Below are 19,071 nucleotides of genomic sequence, written 5' to 3' on the forward strand. Positions count from 1 at the left end.
ATGGCGCGCAGCATGACCGCTGCGTTACACTGGCGGGGGTATCGTACACGGTGCCCGGGCACCTAGTATGTCCCTCTTGCCAGCGATCTTGACCCTCAGTAACTTGCTGCCCAGGGCGCTCCCCCCCAGCGCCCTGTGGGGGCCGTTGGTGTGTGGGAGCATGGAGCGCAGCGCTACCGCTGCGGTTACCTCAGTTACTGAAGTCTTCTGCCGTCACTGAAGTCTTCTTTTCTTCCAATACTCACCCGGCTTCTGTGAGGGGGGTGACGGCGCACCTCTGGGAACAAGCAGCTAGGCGAACCAAGTGATCGAACCCTCTGGAGCTAATGGTGTCCAGTAGCCTAAGAAGCAGAGCCCTTAACTAAGAAGAAGTAGGTCTGACTTCTCTCCCCTCAGTCCCTCGATGCAGGGAGCCTGTAGCCAGCAGGTCTCCCTGAAAATAAAAAGCCTAACATAAAGTCTTTTAGAGAAACTCAGTAGAGCTCCCCTAGTGTGTGTCCAGTCACTCCTGGGCACAAAGTCTAACTGAGGTCTGGAGGAGGGGCATAGAGGGAGGAGCCAGATCACACCCATTCAAAGTCTTATAGTGTGCCCATGTCTCCTGCGGATCCAGTCTATACCCCATGGTCCTTACGGAGTCCCCAGCATCCTCTAGGGCGTATGAGAAAATGCTTTTTGATCGATTATTTTCCTCCTCTCTTTAAAGAAAACTTGTGTGGATTTACAAAATGTATTAGCCCCTAGTGGACTTCAAGGTAAAAAAAAATCTTTTATATCTTTGCTCCCCAATTTCTACTCTACTTGAGTATTATGGAGACATGTTTTCATGCATTACTGCTATATACCCCTACGTCAACACTTTGGATGTCTGACACACATTTCCCTATTATCCCATGGGCTATGGTAAGCAATGTGCCCAGTAGTGTTCTATGACTACTACTACTACGACTATGTTACCTTTACAAGCATTTTAGTGACAGTTCCGTGCCTTGCCTGTGGTTCCGGTATGAATGGTCGACCATGTTATGGTCGACAGTCATTAGGTCGACCACTATTGGTCGACATTGACATGGTCGACATGGACACATGGTCGACACATTAAAATGGTCGACACATGAAAAGGTCGACATGGGTTTTTTAACTTTTTTTGGTGTCGTTTTTTGCGTAAAGTGACTGGGAACCCCAATTAGTGCACCGCTTCGCTCGCCATGCTTCGGGCATGGTGCCTTCGCTCCGCTACCGCTTCGCTCGGCACAGATTACCGTTCCAATCGTAGTCCATGTGGATCGTAAAGTATGGAAAAGTTCCCCAAAAGAAAAAAAAAAGTTAAAAAACTCATGTCGACCTTTTCATGTGTCAACCATTTTCATGTGTCGACCATGTGTCCATGTCGACCATGTCAATGTCGACCTAATGACTGTCGACCATGTGAACGGATACCCTTGCCTGTGACATTAACAGTCAGCCTCATATTACACAACCATGTTCAATGTGTTTTACACAGATGTGTTTTTCTATTTGTTAATTCCAGGAGATCTTTTCCTTTATCTAAAATTTATATAGCAACTCATTTTCTCCCAATACCATAGTGTATTCATTCACTTACTATGCTACTTTGTTACTTTTCATCAGGGTATCCTGTAGCTAGTTGTACTCTTTTTTTGTCTAACACTTACAAAACTTATTTTCTGTTTCTACTAATGTAGGAGTTAGTCATAATAATGTGACTTCACCGAGAAGTTTATTCATCAGGAGTACTCCTGCTGAAAATGTCATAATAGAAATTTAAAAATAGGATTTTACTTACCGGTAAATCTATTTCTCGTAGTCCGTAGAGGATGCTGGGGACTCCGTAAGGACGATGGGGAATAGACGGGCTCCGCAGGAGAAAGGGCACTTTAAGAAAGCTTTGGATTCTGGGTGTGCACTGGCTCCTCCCTCTACGTCCCTCCTCCAGACCTCAGTTAGAGAAACTGTGCCCAGAGGATATGAACAGTACGCGGAAAGGATTTATGTAACCTAAGGGCGAGATTCATAACAGCCACACCAATCACACCGTATAACCTGTGATAAACTACCCAGTTAACAGTATGAACAAGTAACATAGCCTTGGTTCAAGACCGACCAACTATAACATAACCCTTATGTAAGCAAATAACTATATACAAGTCTTGCAGAAGAAGTCCGCACTTGGGACGGGCGCCCAGCATCCTCTACGGACTACGAGAAATAGATTTACCGGTAAGTAAAATCCAATTTTCTCTAACGTCCTAGAGGATGCTGGGGACTAAAAATAAGAATTTACTCACCGGTAATTCTATTTCTCGTAGTCCGTAGTGGATGCTGGGGACTCCGCAAGGACCATGGGGAATAGCGGGCTCCGCAGGAGACTGGGCACTCTAAAGAAAGATTTAGTACTATCTGGTGTGCACTGGCTCCTCCCTCTATGCCCCTCCTCCAGACCTCAGTTAAGGAAACTGTGCCCGGAAGAGCTGACATTACAAGGAAAGGATTTTGGAATCCCGGGTAAGACTCATACCAGCCACACCAATCACACCGTATAACTTGTGATAAACTTACCCAGTTAACAGTATGAACAACCAACAGATGCCAACATAACATAACCCTTTATTAAGCAATAACTCTATACACGTATTGCAGAAAGTCCGCACACTTGGGACGGGCGCCCAGCATCCACTACGGACTACGAGAAATAGAATTACCGGTGAGTAAATTCTTATTTTCTCTAACGTCCTAGTGGATGCTGGGGACTCCGTAAGGACCATGGGGATTATACCAAAGCTCCCAAACGGGCGGGAGAGTGCGGATGACTCTGCAGCACCGATTGAGCAAACATGAGGTCCTCCTCAGCCAGGGTATCAAACTTATAGAACTTTGCAAAGGTGTTTGACCCCGACCAAGTAGCAGCTCGGCACAGTTGTAGTGCCGAGACACCTCGGGCAGCCGCCCAAGAAGAGCCCACCTTCCTAGTGGAATGGGCCTTAACCGATTTAGGCAATGGCAATCCTGCCGTAGAATGCGCCTGCTGAATCGTGTTACAGATCCAGCGAGCAATTGTCTGCTTTGAAGCAGGAGCGCCAACCTTGTTGGCCGCATACAGAACAAACAGAGCTTCAGTCTTCCAGATCCTAGCTGTTCTGGTCACGGAAATCTTCAAAGCCCTGACCACATCCAGGAACTCGGAGTCCTCCAAGTCCTGTGTAGCCACAGGCACGACAATAGGTTGGTTCATATGAAAAGATGAGACCACCTTGGGCAGAAATTGAGGACGAGTCCTCAATTCTGCCCTATCCACGTGAAAAATCAGGTATGGGCTTTTATATGATAAAGCCGCTAATTCTGAAACACGCCTTGCAGAAGCTAAGGCCAACAACATGACCACTTTCCAAGTGAGGTATTTCAACTCCACAGTTTTGAGTGGTTCAAACCAAGGTGACCTGAGGAAACTTAATACCACGTTAAGATCCCAAGGCGCCACCGGAGGTACAAAGGGAGGCTGAATATGCAGCACTTCCTTCACAAAAGTCTGTACTTCAGGAAGAGAAGCCAATTCTCTTTGAAAGAAAATGGATAAGGCCGAAATTTGGACCTTTATGGACCCTAATTTTAGGCCCAAATTCACTCCCGTTTGAAGGAAGTGAAGCAGACGGCCCAAATGGAACTCCTCCGTAGGAGCAGCTCTGGCCTCACACCGAGAAACATATTTCCGCCATATACGGTGATAATGTTTCGATGACACATCCTTCCTAGCCTTGATCAGGGTAGGAATGACCTCCTCCGGAATCCCTTTTCAGCTAGGGTCCGGCGTTCAACCGCCATGCCGTCAAACGCAGCCGCGGTAAGTCTTGGAACAGACAGGGCCCCTGCTGCAGCAGGTCCTGCCTTAGAGGAAGAGGCCACGGATCTTCTGTGAGCAACTCTTGCAGATCCGGATACCAAGTCCTCCTTGGCCAATCTGGAACAATGAGAATTGTTCTGACCCTTCTTAGTCTTATTAATCTCAACACCTTGGGTATGAGAGGCAGAGGAGGAAACACATAGACCGATCTGAACACCCATGGTGTCACCAGAGCATCTACCGTTACCGCCTGAGGGTCTCTTGACATGGCGCAAAACCTCTTTAGCTTTTTGTTGAGACGGGACGCCATCATGTCTATTTGAGGCAGTCCCCAGCGATCCACGATCTGTGTGAAGACTTCTTGATGAAGTTCCCACTCTCCCGGATGCAGGTCGTGCCTGCTGAGGAAGTCCGCCTCCCAGTTGTCCACCCCCGGGATGAACACTGCTGATAGTGCGCTTACATGGCCTTCCGCCCAGCGCAGAATCCTGGTCGCCTCTGTCATGGCCACTCTGCTCCTTGTGCCGCCTTGGCGGTTTACATGAGCCACTGGCGTGATATTGTCCGACTGAATCAGAACCAGATTGTTCTGAAGCCACTCCTCCGCCTGGCATAGGGCGTTGTAAATGGCCCTTAACTCCAGGACATTGATGTGGAGACAAGTCTCTAGGCTTGACCAGAGACCTTGGAAATTTCTTCCCAGTGCGACAGCCCCCCAACCTCGGAGGCTCGCGACCGTGGTCACCAGGATCCAGTCCTGAATGCCGAACCTGCGACCCTCTAGGAGGTGAGCACTGTGCAGCCACCACAGGAGAGATACCCTGGCCCTGGGAGACAGGGTGATCCGTTTCTGCATATGTAGATGGGACCCAGACCATTTGTCCAATAGGTCCCATTGGAAAGTCCTCGCATGGAACCTGCCGAAGGGGATGGCCTCGTATGAAGCCACCATCTTCCCCAGAACCTTTGTGCAATGATGCACCGAAACCTTTTTTGGCTTTAAAAGGTTCCTGACCAGGGATATGAGCTCCTGAGCCTTCTCCACCGGAAGAAAAACTCTTTTTTGGTCTGTGTCTAGAATCAGGCCCAAAAAGGTCAGACGCGTTGCAGGTACTAGCTGGGATTTCGGTAAATTGAGAATCCAGCCGTGCATCTGCAACGTCTTCACGGACAGAGGCACGCTGTCCAGCAACTTTTCCCGAGATCTCGCCTTTATAAGGAGATTCTCCCGAGATCTCGTTTTTATAAGAAGCACCATCATTTCCGCCATTACCTTGGTGAAAATTCTCGGGGCCGTGGAAAGCCCAAACGGCAACGTCTGAAATTGGTAGTGACAATCCTGTACTGCAAATCTCAGAAACACCTTGATAAAGCTAAATATTTATCTTACTTAAAACCCTTTAAGAGGTCTAAGAACACTGTACGCTATTGACGTATGGAATACCGTAAGGGTACGCACGTTGCGTAACAATCGCTTAGCCGTAGTCGAGACGCTCAAGCGTCACGTTCGCTCACGGCCAAGAGATCACAGACAGGCACGCTATTGGCTGCCGACTAACGTAATGTTTCGCTATAGCGTAGCGAGCGCTCGGGACCACGAGGAGATCACCAACGGCGCTGACGCTCACAATGTTAAACCTTTATATGTAAACCATGAACAATGTATTATACAGGAAAACCTTAGTGAAATGATAGAGTGTAGATGCAACACGGTGTAACCTTATTAACTCAAAAGCTGTTCGAGCGTCACCGACGCTCTGAGAATACTTAACACTATAAGAAATACGCAAATACCGGGCTTAGGGTCTAACGCCTTATATGAATGTTATACTTGCAAAAGAATAATACAATACAAGTCATACACTACAATATAACATAGACTAACTAACCAGATAACTACACAGGAAATACAATACAATACAATTACGTTTAAGGAAAAATGAGAGAGAAAGAGGAGGAGAGAGAGAGAGAGAGATAGAGAGAGATATGGCTCACAATAACAATAAAGACAATATGATTGCGGAGAAAACTTACGCACAAGGGGAACGATCGCATGCGCCTCGATATCCAGCTCCCGATTATCAGCAATGAGAACCGTTGAAGAGAGTGAGTTGGATATCATCGGCTTGTCTATTTATGCCCCACACACAATACAATTCAATGGTCCCTACAATCTCATTTTTCATTGGACACAGGAATTCGTCTTCGCATTATAACAAAAGGTCATAGGTTGATTCATACAGGTGGGCTGAGACCATTTCCAACTGCTCAGGTGGGTGGGAAACTAGTTTTCCCGCCGCATGGATAAGTAAGTGCAAATAATAGTAAATGGACATAAACTTCTTATGTCCATAACTATTCGCACGAGCGATTAATCCGCTTCAAACCAACACCGGAATATTGCTAATTAAATACTCTTCCGATGGATACTAAACACCACTGTATGACCCATGTCTGACCCTTCGTATCAAACAAAGAGGGATCTCTCTGTCTATGAACATGCTACCTTAACTAAACTTTCAGAATCTATCAAGGGGACCATGATCTACAAAATACATTATATAGTTAAAATATGTAACGAACGAGTCGCCCGCTAGACGCACATAAACTTTACCGTAAATGCGCACACCGTGCGCCTGCGGGTGCCCGCAGCGGCGAGTATGCGCACGCACGGCAGGGCTCATGAACGTGCAACAGGCACTCGCATGAGGTGCAAATATGGCAGTGTGTAGCGTGATATTTTTCTGACTTTGACAACCTCGTGAGGGGGGGAAATCGGAACATGAAGGTACGCATCCTTTATGTCCAGGGACACCATCCAATCCCCTCCCTCCAGGCTGGCGATGACCATTCTGAGCGATTCCATTTTGAACTTGAACCTCTTCAAGTACAGGTTCAGGGATTTTAGATTTAGAATGGGTCTGACCGAACCGTCCGGTTTCGGTACCACAAACAGGGATGAATAATAACCCTCACCTGTTGAATGTACAATTTGTGAATTGCCACTAACACTAGCTCCCTCTCTGACGGGGAAGCCGGCAGAGCCGATTTGAAAAACCCGGCGAGGGGGCATGTCTTCGAATTCCAGTCTGTATCCCTGGGAAACAATCTCTATTGCCCAGGGATCCACCTGTGATTGAACCCAGACGTGGCTGAAAAGACTGAGACGTGCCCCCACTTGATCTGCCCCCCCCAGAATCATGCTGTGGACTTTGCGGAAGTAGGGGAGGACTTCTGCTCCTGGGAACTAGCCGAGTGCAGCTTTTTTCCCTTGCCTTTACCTCTGGCAACGTAGGACGATCCTCGTACCTTCTTGTTTTTATTGGAACGAAAGGACTGCATTTGATAATGTGGTACCTTCTTAGAATGCTGCGGGGGAACATAAGGTAAAAAATTCGATTTACCAGCCGTAGCAGTAGAGACTAGGTCCGAGAGGCCTTCTCCAAACAACTCCTCCCCCTTTGTAAGGCAATGACGCTTTTAGTCGGCGTCTCCCGTCCACTGTCGGGTCCACAAGAGCCGCCTAGCAGAAATTGACATAGCGTTTATTCTAGAGCTTAGTAAACAAATGTCTCTCTGAGCATCCCTTATATACAAGGCAGCATCTCTGATATGCTCCATGGTCATTAGAATGGTATCCCTATCTAAGGTGTCCATCTCCGTAGATAAGGAGTCTGCCCATGCCACGACAGCACTACAAACCCAGGCCGACGCCATGGCCGGCCTAACTATAGTTCCTGAATGTGTGTAAATGTGCTTCATGGTAATTTCCTGCTTGCGATCAGCAGGATCCTTGAGGGAAGCAGTATCCGGAGAAGGCAGTGCCACCTTCTTGGATAAGCGTGTCAGCGCCTTGTCTACTTTAGGCGCAGATTCCCATCGTATCCGATCCTTCTGTGGAAAAGGATACGCCATGAGAATCCTTTTGGGAACATGGACTCTCCTATCCGGAGATTCCCAAGCCTTTTCGCATAATTTGCTTAGCTCAAATGAGGACGGAAACGTGACCTCAGGCTTTTTCCCTTTATACATGTGAACCCTCGTGTCAGGGACAGGGGGTTCCTCCGTGATATGCAAAACCTCTTTTATGGCAATAATCATGTACCTAATACCTTTTGCCACCTTCGGCTGTAATTTTGCATCCTCATAGTCGACACTAGAGTCAGTATCTGTGTCGGTATCTGTGTCAGCGACCTGGGATATGGGGCGCTTTTGAGACCCTGAAGGTCCTGGCGCCACAGGGACAGGCACGGACTGGCTACCTGACTGATCCCTAGCTTCAGCCTTGTCTAATCTTTTATGCAGGAGATTTACATTTGCATTCAAGACATTCAGCATATCCACCCAGTCCGGTGTCGGCGTTGCCGACAGCGACCTGACATTCAAGCACTCCCCCTCCACATAAAGCGAGCCTTCCTCATCAAACATGTCGACACACACGTACCGACACACTGCACACACCCAGGGAAACTTTTTCTGAAGACAGTATCCCCTGAAAGGCCCTTTGGATAGACGGAGAGAGAGTATGCCAGCACACACCCCAGCGCAACAACCTGGAGACCAACACAGAATGCTTTTCCCCAGCAGCGCTGTATTATACTTTATTCCGCCAATTATGTGCCCCCCCTCCCCTCTCTTTTTAAACTCCCTTCACCGTGTGTAAGCAGGGGAGAGTCCGGGGAGCTTCCTCTCAGCGTTCTGTGGAGAGAGAAATGGCGCTGGTGAGTGCTGAGGGAGAAGCCCCGCCCCCTCGGCGGCGGGCTTCTGTCCCGCTCAAAATCGTGTAAAATGGCGGGGGCTCAATTATATACATGTACAGTGCCCAGCTGTACATGTATATATCTATTTGCCATCTAAGAGGTGTTATTTTTGCTGCCCAGGGCGCGCGCCCCCCCCCCCCCCCCCCTGCGCCCATACAGTGACCGGAGTGTGTGAGGTGATGTGGAGCAATGACGCACAGCTGCAGTGATGTGCGTTACCTCTGTGAAGCTGAAGGCTTCTGCCGCCTGAGACGTCTTCTTGCTACTGTTCTTCTGGCTCTGTGAGGAGAACGGCGGCGTGGCTCCGGGGGTGGACGCCCAGGACGAACCTGTGTTCACCCCCTCTGAAGCTAATGGTGTCCAGTAGCCGAGGAAGCAGATCCTATCAGCTAAGTAGGTCTGCCCCTCTCTCCTCAGTCCCTCGATGCAGGGAGCCTGTTGCCAGCAGTGTTCCCTTGTGAAAAAGTAAAAATCCAAACAAAAATGCTTTCTGTAGCAAAGAACTCAAGAGAGCTCCCTGCAGTGCGCCCTTCATCCTCTGGGCACAGTGTAAAACTGAGGTCTGGAGGAGGGACATAGAGGGAGGAGCCAGTGCACACCCAGAATCCAAAGCTTTCTTAAAGTGCCCTATCTCCTGCGGAGCCCGTATATTCCCCATGGTCCTTACGGAGTCCCCAGCATCCTCTAGGACGTTAGAGATAATTGAGTTAAGTCTCCTGAGATAGTTATTGTCATATTATGCCATGAGTGACACCTTGCCCACAAACATATATACAGTGTATGTATATTGAAAGACGATAGAAAGCTAGATACCTAGAATTTGATGGCAGATAAGAACCACTTGGCCCATCTAGTCTGCCTCTTTTTTAACCACAGTATCACCTCAAACCCTATTTGATCCTTATTGAGAGAGAGAGAGAGAGAGAGAGAGAGAGAGAGAGACAGACAGTGGTGTACCAGATTTTATGCCCTTGCGGCATGAATTATGTAGGAAAAACTAAGAGAAAACTTAAGGAACGCATGGGGAACCATCGCGCAGCCACACGTTTGGCTATAGCCTAAGGCGCAAGCGACCAACCCGTCGCACGACATTTTGCGGAGCACAATCATCCCTTGAATAGTCTGAGGTACACAATGATTGACACTGTGCCCTGTAGAATGATGGGGGGTGACTGCTCTATTCAATTGCGGAGATGCGAGGCACAGTGAATCCATCGTTTAAATACGTTCCATCCCAATGGTCTCAATAAAAGTGTATATTACGCTTGTTTCAGATAAAATCAGGCTGTCGGTTTATCAATTGCATTTGATTAAACATGCTTGATGATGTTTTGTGATTGTATAAATAGCTTAGTAATTGATTTATTGTTCGATAGTGCTGTTTATTATTTTGCATATATGTAAGGAATAACATTGGATCTAATTAAAACTATAATCATGCAATTAGCTTCTTTTTTGGTATGTGCATTATGCCTTTTTTAATGGAAATAACGGAACTATGTCTATGTATGCTTATAGCTTCTCTCATCACCTTGGAGAGGGTGTCGTTTTTCACTATTCCGCTGAACAGTCCTGGACTAATGACGTCGGCGGGCAACCCGGCGGCGGGACGGTTGTGCAGTCCTGGTACAGACGTTGACATTCGCATGAGGTGTGCACTACTATAGAGTTATGTAATTGTATTGTTTAATTTATCCTGATGACAATAGGATGTAAAAAAACGAAACGTTGATGCAAGCCATTTGACTCCACATACAGTTTTGGGGTGGTTTTTAGACTTTGAGTGCCGCATTTGAACTATCTGTTCTACCCGTTTTGTGAGGGCACCAACGCAGCTGAAAGATGTAAGCATGGAGTGCTAAACCCTGGACAATATATATATATATATATATATATATATATATATATATATATATATACACACACACACGCAAACACACCAGTCAGTACGTATATTTAAAGGAGATAGAAAAATAAAAACATAGGGCCTAATTCAGAGTTGATCGCAGCAGCAACTTTGTTAGCAGTTGGGCAAAACCATGTGCACTGCAGGGGGGGCAGTTATAACATGTGCATACAGTAGAGAGTTAGATTTGGGTGTGGTATGTTAAACCTGAAATCTAAATTGCAGTGTAAAAATAATTAGCCAGTATTAACCCTGCACAGAAACAAAATAAACCACCCAAATATAACTCTCTCTGCACATGTTATATCTGCCTCCCCTGCAGTGCACATGGTTTTGCCCAACTGCTAACAAATTTGCTACTGTGATCAACTCTGAATTACCCCCCATGGTTTGATGGCAGATAAGAACCACTTGGCCCATCTAGTCTGCCCGTTTTTAACCACAGTATCAATCACCTCAAACCCCATTTGATCCTTATTTCCAAAGTTAGAAAAACAGAATGAATATATGGAGATATTTCAGTTGTATTAAATAAATATACTTGCAAATATAGTTGGATGGTTGGAGGAATGTTGGTCTGATTTATGGCCCACATAAGAATTAAAGTGATCTATATGGGAGCACTCTTGATCCAGATATTAAGATAAGATATTAGATAAGCAATCACTTGATTTACATTGGTTATGCTGCAATTTACTGTATCTATGAAGAAAACCTTTAGTTTTTGCAATGCTGTACATAGAACATTTGTAATCATTCGAGTCAGTCCCTGCTACAGTACATTGGTGTTTACAGTATTAACTAAATGGTCTGCCATGTAATCACCAGTGACGTGCAGTGAGGTGAGGCAGAGCCTTTCCTATCATACTTACGTTTGAACCAGAGTTTTGACTGAATAAAGTATATGAAAAATACTAATAATTTGTTTGAAATATCTTCTTTCCATTATTCTAATAATTTTTATAGCCCAAACTCTGGAGTAAAAAGTCTATGGCATGTGAGGCAGTGCCTCACCTGGGTAACTTTCCCACTCATCTCTGATCAAAACTCGCCAAATTTCCAGGAGTTTATACTGCTGCACCTGTGTATAATGCCCAGATGTACCCTTTGGCTCATATATTGCATGGAATTCTGGCTCTGGGGTTAGCCAGTGCCTCCTGAGCCATTTAGCTCACCGCACGTTCCTGGTAATCACATACCATAAAGGTATATTTTGTAAGTAACCAATTAATCAATAAAGGAGTTTACTGACCTGTGGGAAGAAACTGGAAACCTAACAAATGGCACACATAAAGTTGCAATTAAACACATGGCATCTGTGAGCAATGCTAATCACTATGAATATATGCTGCACGCTAACTAGTTTTATTTAAGCACAAAATTAAAGATAAAATACCAACCTCTACTATGCTGTAGGGAATCACATGCTGAATTTTGTGTAGAAACACCACCCACTCTCTAAATAAAAGAAAAAAGTACACTTAGAAATTGAATGTGTACAACATACAGAGTACATATTATGTATTGTTTAATGTATACACCGATATACACGCAAACATATACATACACATATATACACCTAGTGTCGATGTACCATACAGTGTGAGATGCACTCTGCAACTGAGCGGAGGTGTAGCGTGCAGTCTTCATCTTTCAATTTTTGCGTTTTATTCAGAACACTGACACAGCAAAACACCACAGACAGTTTACACACAGACACTGGGTTGCAATTTTAACAAAATAGGAGTTAGGAACGAAGTTGCAGATGAAGCATAACGATGAGAGGAAAAAAAATAAGAATTTACTCACCGGTAATTCTATTTCTCGTAGTCCGTAGTGGATGCTGGGGACTCCGCAAGGACCATGGGGAATAGCGGGCTCCGCAGGAGACTGGGCACTCTAAAGAAAGATTTAGTACTATCTGGTGTGCACTGGCTCCTCCCTCTATGCCCCTCCTCCAGACCTCAGTTAAGGAAACTGTGCCCGGAAGAGCTGACATTACAAGGAAAGGATTTTGGAATCCCGGGTAAGACTCATACCAGCCACACCAATCACACTGTATAACTTGTGATAAACTTACCCAGTTAACAGTATGAACAACCAACAGATGCCAACATAACATAACCCTTTATTAAGCAATAACTCTATACACGTATTGCAGAAAGTCCGCACTTGGGACGGGCGCCCAGCATCCACTACGGACTACGAGAAATAGAATTACCGGTGAGTAAATTCTTATTTTCTCTAACGTCCTAGTGGATGCTGGGGACTCCGTAAGGACCATGGGGATTATACCAAAGCTCCCAAACGGGCGGGAGAGTGCGGATGACTCTGCAGCACCGAATGGGCAAACACCAAGTCCTCCTCAGCCAGGGTATCAAACTTGTAGAACTTTACAAATGTGTTTGAACCCGACCAAGTAGCAGCTCGGCAAAGCTGTAATGCCGAGACCCCTCGGGCAGCCGCCCAAGAAGAGCCCACCTTCCTTGTGGAATGGGCTTTTACTGATTTTGGATGCGGCAATCCAGCCGCAGAATGAGCCTGCTGAATCGTGTTACAGATCCAGCGAGCAATGGTTTGCTTTGAAGCAGGAGCACCCAGCTTGTTGGATGCATACAGGATAAACAGTGAGTCAGTCTTCCTGACTCCAGCCGTCCTGGCAACATAGATCTTCAAAGCCCTGACCACATCAAGCAACTTGGAATCCTCCAAGTCACGAGTAGCAGCAGGCACCACAATGGGTTGGTTCAGATGAAAAGATGACACCACCTTTGGCAGAAACTGCGGACGAGTTCGCAATTCTGCCCTGTCCATATGGAAAACCAGATAGGGGCTTTTACATGACAAAGCCGCCAATTCTGACACACGCCTAGCTGAGGCATGACCACTTTCCACGTGAGATACTTTAGCTGACAGCATGACCACTTTCCACGTGAGATACTTTAGCTCCACCGTCTTAAGTGGCTCAAACCAGTGGTATTTCAGGAAAGCCAAGACCACGTTAAGATCCCAAGGTGCCACTGGTGGCACAAAAGGAGGCTGAATATGCAGCACTCCCTTAACAAACGTCTGAACCTCAGGCAGTGAAGCCAGTTCTTTTTGAAAGAAAATGGATAGGGCCGAAATCTGGACCTTTATGGACCCTAATTTTAGGCCCATAGTCACACCTGACTGTAGGAAGTGCAGGAATCGACCCAGCTGGAATTCCTCTGTAGGGGCCTTCCTGGCCTCACACCAAGCAACATATTTTCGCCATATACGGTGATAATGTTTTGCTGTCACGTCCTTCCTAGCCTTTATCAGCGTAGGAATAACTGCTTCCGGAATGCCCTTTTCTGCTAGGATCCGGTGTTAAACCGACATGCCGTCAAACGCAGCCGCGGTAAGTCTTGGAACAGACAGGGCCCTTGTTGTAACAGGTCCTGTCTGAGAGGCAGAGGCCATGGGTCCTCTGTGAGCATTTCTTGCAATTCCGGGTACCAAGTCCTTCTTGGCCAATCCGGAACAATGAGTATTGTTCTCACTCCTCTTTTTCTTACAATTCTCAGCACCTTTGGTATGAGAAGAAGAGGAGGAAACACGTAGACCGACTGGAACACCCACGGTGTTACTAGTGCGTCCACAGCTATCGCCTGAGGGTCCCTTGACCTGGCGCAATATCTTTTTAGCTTTTTGTTGAGACAGGACGCCGTCATGTCCACCTGTGGCAGTTCCCATCGATTTGCAATCTGCGTGAAGACTTCTTGATGAAGTCCCCACTCTCCCGGGTGGAGGTCGTGTCTGCTGAGGAAGTCTGCTTCCCAGTTGTCCACTCCCGGAATGAACACTGCTGACAGTGCTAGTACGTGATTCTCCGCCCACCGAAGAATCCTGGTGGCTTCTGCCATTGCCACCCTGCTTCTTGTGCCGCCCTGGCGGTTTACATGGGCCACTGCCGTGATGTTGTCTGACTGAATCAGCACTGGTTGGTTTCGAAGCAGAGGCTCCGCTTGACTCAGGGCGTTGTATATGGCCCTTAGTTCCAGGATATTGATGTGCAGACAAGTCTCCTGACTTGACCACAACCCTTGGAAGTTTCTTCCTCGAGTGACTGCCCCCCACCCTCGGAGGCTTGCATCCGTGGTCACCAGGACCCAGTCCTGTATGCCGAATCTGCAGCCCTCGAGGAGGTGAGCACCTTGTAGCCACCACAGAAGAGACACACTGGCCCTGGGGGACAGGGTGACCATCCGATGCATCTGAAGATGCGATCCGGACCACTTGTCCAGCAGATCCCATTGAAAGATCCTCGCATGGAACCTGCCGAAGGGAATGGCTTCGTATGACGCCACCATCTTTCCCAGGACTCGCGTGCAGCGATGCACCGACACCTGTTTTGGCTTTAGGAGGTCTCTGACCAGAGTCACGAGCTCCTGAGCCTTCTCCTCCGGGAGAAACACCGTCTTCTGGTCTGTGTCCAGAATCATGCCCAGGAAGGGCAGACGCGTCGCAGGAATCAGCTGCTACTTTGGAATATTCAGAATCCAGCCGTGCTGACGCAACACTTCCTGAGAGTGTGCTACGCTGATCAGCAACTGCTCCCTGGACCTCGCCTTTATGAGGAGATCGTCCAAGTATGGGATAATTGTAACCCCTTGCTTCCGAAGGAGCACCATCATTTCCGCCATCACTTTGGTAAAAACTCTCGGTGCCGTGGACAGGCCAAACAGCAACGTCTGGAATTGGTAATGACAGTCCCGTACCACAAACCTGAGGTACTCCTGATGAGGCGGATAAATGGGGACATGCAAGTAAGCATCCTTGATGTCCAGAGACACCATAAAATCCCCTTCCTCCAGGCTTGCAATGACCGCTCTGAGTGATTCCATTTTGAACTTGAATTTCTTCAGATAAATGTTCAGGGATTTTAAATTTAAAATGGGTCTGACCGAACCGTCCGGTTTCGGTACCACAAACATAGTGGAATAGTAGCCCCTTCCCCGTTGAAGGGGGGGGACCTCTACCACCACGTGCTGGAGAAAAAGTTTGTGAATTGCCTCCAACACTATTTCCCTTTCCATGGGGGAAGTTGGTAAGGCCGATTTTAGGTAACGGTGAGGGGGCATCACCTCGAATTCCAGCTTGTATCCCTGAGACACAATTTGTATAGCCCAAGGATCAATCTGTGAGCGAACCCACTGGTGGCTGAAAAGTCGGAGACGCGCCCCCACGGCTCCTAGCTCCGCCTGTGGAGCCCCAGCGTCATGCGGTGGATTTAGTGGAAGCCGGGGAAGACTTTTGTTCCTGGGAACTAACTGCATGGTGCAGCTTTTTTCCTCTACCCCTGCCTCTGGCAAGAAAGGACGCACCTCTGACCTTCTTGCTCCTCTGAGAACGAAAGGACTGCATTTGGTAATACGGTGCTTTCTTAGGTTGTGGAGGGACATAAGGCAAGAAATTTGACTTCCCAGCCGTAGCTGTGGAAACTAGGTCCGAGAGACCGTCCCCAAACAATTCCTCACCCTGATAAGGTAAAACCTCCATGTGTTTTTTAGAGTCGGTATCCCCTGTCCATTGCCGAGTCCATAAGACCCTTCTGGCAGAAATGGACATTGCGTTAACTCTAGAGCCCAGCAGGCAAATGTCCCTCTGGGCATCTCGCATATATAGGACCGCGTCCTTGATATGTGCCAGGGTCAGTAGAACAGTGTCCCTGTCCAGGGTATCTAACTCCTCAGACAGAGAATCCGTCCATGCAGCTACCGCACTACACATCCAGGCCGAAGCAATTGCTGGCCTCAGCAGTGTGCCAGATGTGTATAAACAGACTTCAGGATAGCTTCCTGCTTTCTATCCGCAGGATCCTTTAGGGCAGCCGTATCCGGAGACGGCAGGGCCACCTTCTTTGACAAGCGTGTCAACGCCTTGTCTACCCTAGGGGAGGATTCCCAGCGTAACCTGTCCGTTGGCGGGAAAGGATACGCCATAAGTAATCTCTTGGAAACTATCACCTTCCTGTCAGGGGAATCCCACGCTTTTTCACATAATTCATTTAATTCATGTGAAGGGGGAAAAGTCACTTCATGCTTTTTCTCCCCATACATATAAATCCTCTTGTCAGGGACAGGATTTTCCTCAGAAATGTGTAATACATCCTTCATTGCTACAATCATGTAGCGGATGGCCTTAGTCATTTTAGGCTGTAACTTTGCCTCATCGTCATCGACACTTGAGTCAGAGTCCGTGTCGACATCTGTGTCAACTATCTGGGATAGTGTGCGCTTTTGAGACCCTGACGGCCTCTGCGCTGTAGGATCAGGCATGGGTTGAGACCCTGACTGTTCCCCGGTTACAGTTTTATCCAATCTGTTATGCAAGGAGTTTACATTATCATTTAACACCTTCCACATATCCAATCAGGTGTCGGCACCGTCGGCGGCGACACCACACTCGGCTGCACTTGTTCTGCCTCCACGTATCCTTCATCAAACATGTCAACACAGGCATACCGACACACAGCACACACACAGGGAATGCTCTGACTGAGGACAGGACCCCACAAAGGCTTTTGGGGAGACAGAGAGAGAGTATGCCAGTACACACCCCAGCGCTATATAACCCAGGGATTACACTGTACCTTAGTGTTTACCCTGTAGCTGCTGTTAATATATATACTGCGCCTAAATTTATGTGCCCCCCCTCTCTTTTTTACCCTTTAATGCACCTGTATACTGCAGGGGAGAGCCTGGGGAGCGTCCTTCCAGCGGAGCTGTGAAGAGAAAATGGCGCTGGTGTGCTGAGGAAGAAGGCCCCGCCCCCTCAGCGGCGGGCTTCTGTCCCGCTTTAATGTGTAAAAAATGGCGGGGGCTCGGGCATATATACAGTCCCAGACTGTATATTTGCCTCTTTTTGCCAAAAAGGTACTTAATTGCTGCCCAGGGTGCCCCCCCCTGCGCCCTGCACCCTACAGTGACCGGAGTGTGCGGTGTGCTGTGGGAGCAATGACGCACAGCTGCAGTGCTGTGCGCTACCTTAAGTGAAGACAGGAGTCTTCAGCCGCCGATTTCGATGTCTTCTTGCTTCTGCTGTTTCTGTTCTTCTGGATCTGCGAGGGGGACGGCGGCGCGGCTCCGGGAACGGACGATCAAGGTTAGGTACCTGTGTTCGATCCCTCTGGAGCTAATGGTGTCCAGTAGCCTAAGAAGCGCTACCTAGCTGCCGTGAGTAGGTTTGCTTCTCTCCCCTCAGTCCCTCGTAGCAGAGAGTCTGTTGCCAGCAGAAGCTCTCTGAAAATAAAAAACCTAACAAAATACTTTCTTTTCTAGCAAGCTCAGGAGAGCCCACTAGGAGCACCCAGCTCGGCCGGGCACAGATTCTAACTGAGGTCTGGAGGAGGGGCATAGAGGGAGGAGCCAGTGCACACCAGATAGTACTGGCTTCTGGCTCTGCGAGGGGGACGGCGGCGCGGCTCTGGGATCGGACGACCAAGGGTGCGTTCCTGTGTTCGATCCCTCTGGAGCTAATGGTGTCCAGTAGCCTAAGAAGCATGACCTATCCACAGTGAGTAGGTCTGCTTCTCTCCCCTCAGTCCCACGTAGCAGAGAGTCTGTTGCCAGCAGATCTCTCTGAAAATAAAAAAACCTAACAAAATACTTTCTATTCAGCAAGCTCAGGAGAGCTCACTAAAGTGCACCCAGCTCGTCCGGGCACAGATTCAAACTGGAGGAGGGACATAGAGGGAGGAGCCAGTGCACACCAGTATTCCTAATTCTTTCTTAAAGTGCCCTGTCTCCTGCGGAGCCCGCTAATCCCCATGGTCCTTACGGAGTCCCCAGCATCCACTAGGACGTTAGAGAAAAAGGATTTTAATTACCTACCGGTAAATCCTTTTCTCGTAGTCTGTAGAGGATGCTGGGGTCCATATTAGTACCAAGGGGTATAGATGGGTCCAATAGGAGCCAATGGTACTTTAAGAGTTTGAGTGTGTGGGCTGGCTCCTCCCTCTATGCCCCTCCTACCAGACTCAGTATAGGAACTGTGCCCGAGGAGACGGACAACTTTGAGAGAAGGATTATGCACAGATAATGGTGAGATTCACACCAGCTCACACATACAAGGCAAACCAAGCTAACCAGCTTGAAAACGCAGCAACAGCTGAACAAGGTCACTTAACCAAGAAACTAAACAGTACTTAACCAAGAACTGAGCAGTACTGAACTAAGCAACCACTACAGGACCACGAAGTACTGGGCGGGCGCCCAGCATCCTCTACGGACTACGAGAAAAGGATTGACCGGTAGGTAATTAAAATCCTATTTTCTATCACATCCCAGAGGATGCTGGGGTCCATATTATTACCATAAGGATGTACCAATACACCCAGAATGGGAGAGAAAGCACGGCGGCTCCTGCAGAACTGATTGACTGTACTTCAGGTCCTCAGAGGCCAAAGTATCAAACCTGTAAAACTTAGCAAACATGTTCGACCCAGACTAAGTAGCCGCTCGGCAAACCTGTACAGCTGAGACATCCCGAGCAGCCGCCCAGGAAGAACCCACCTTACTAGT

General features: G+C 47.8%; 1 protein-coding gene across 11 annotated transcripts in view; it reads right to left on the reverse strand.

Annotated features, from left to right (window-relative positions):
• The window catches only part of CENPC (centromere protein C), a 755,709-nt gene that overhangs the window by 500,109 nt on the left and 236,529 nt on the right, over nucleotides 1–19,071 (reverse strand). For 9 of the 11 annotated variants that reach the window (XM_063919914.1, XM_063919922.1, XM_063919921.1 and 6 more), the window contains 2 exons: nucleotides 11,926–11,983; nucleotides 11,778–11,798 (listed from right to left, as the gene is read on the reverse strand). In XM_063919914.1, coding sequence (XP_063775984.1) covers nucleotides 11,778–11,798; nucleotides 11,926–11,983 — 79 coding nt within the window. The remainder of the gene's footprint in view (nucleotides 1–11,777; nucleotides 11,799–11,925; nucleotides 11,984–19,071) is intronic. The other 2 variants (XM_063919916.1, XM_063919915.1) reach the window with 1 other exon arrangement.

The sequence above is a fragment of the Pseudophryne corroboree genome, chromosome 1, assembly GCF_028390025.1.
Source record: "Pseudophryne corroboree isolate aPseCor3 chromosome 1, aPseCor3.hap2, whole genome shotgun sequence".
Classification (NCBI taxonomy): Eukaryota; Metazoa; Chordata; class Amphibia; order Anura; family Myobatrachidae; genus Pseudophryne; species Pseudophryne corroboree.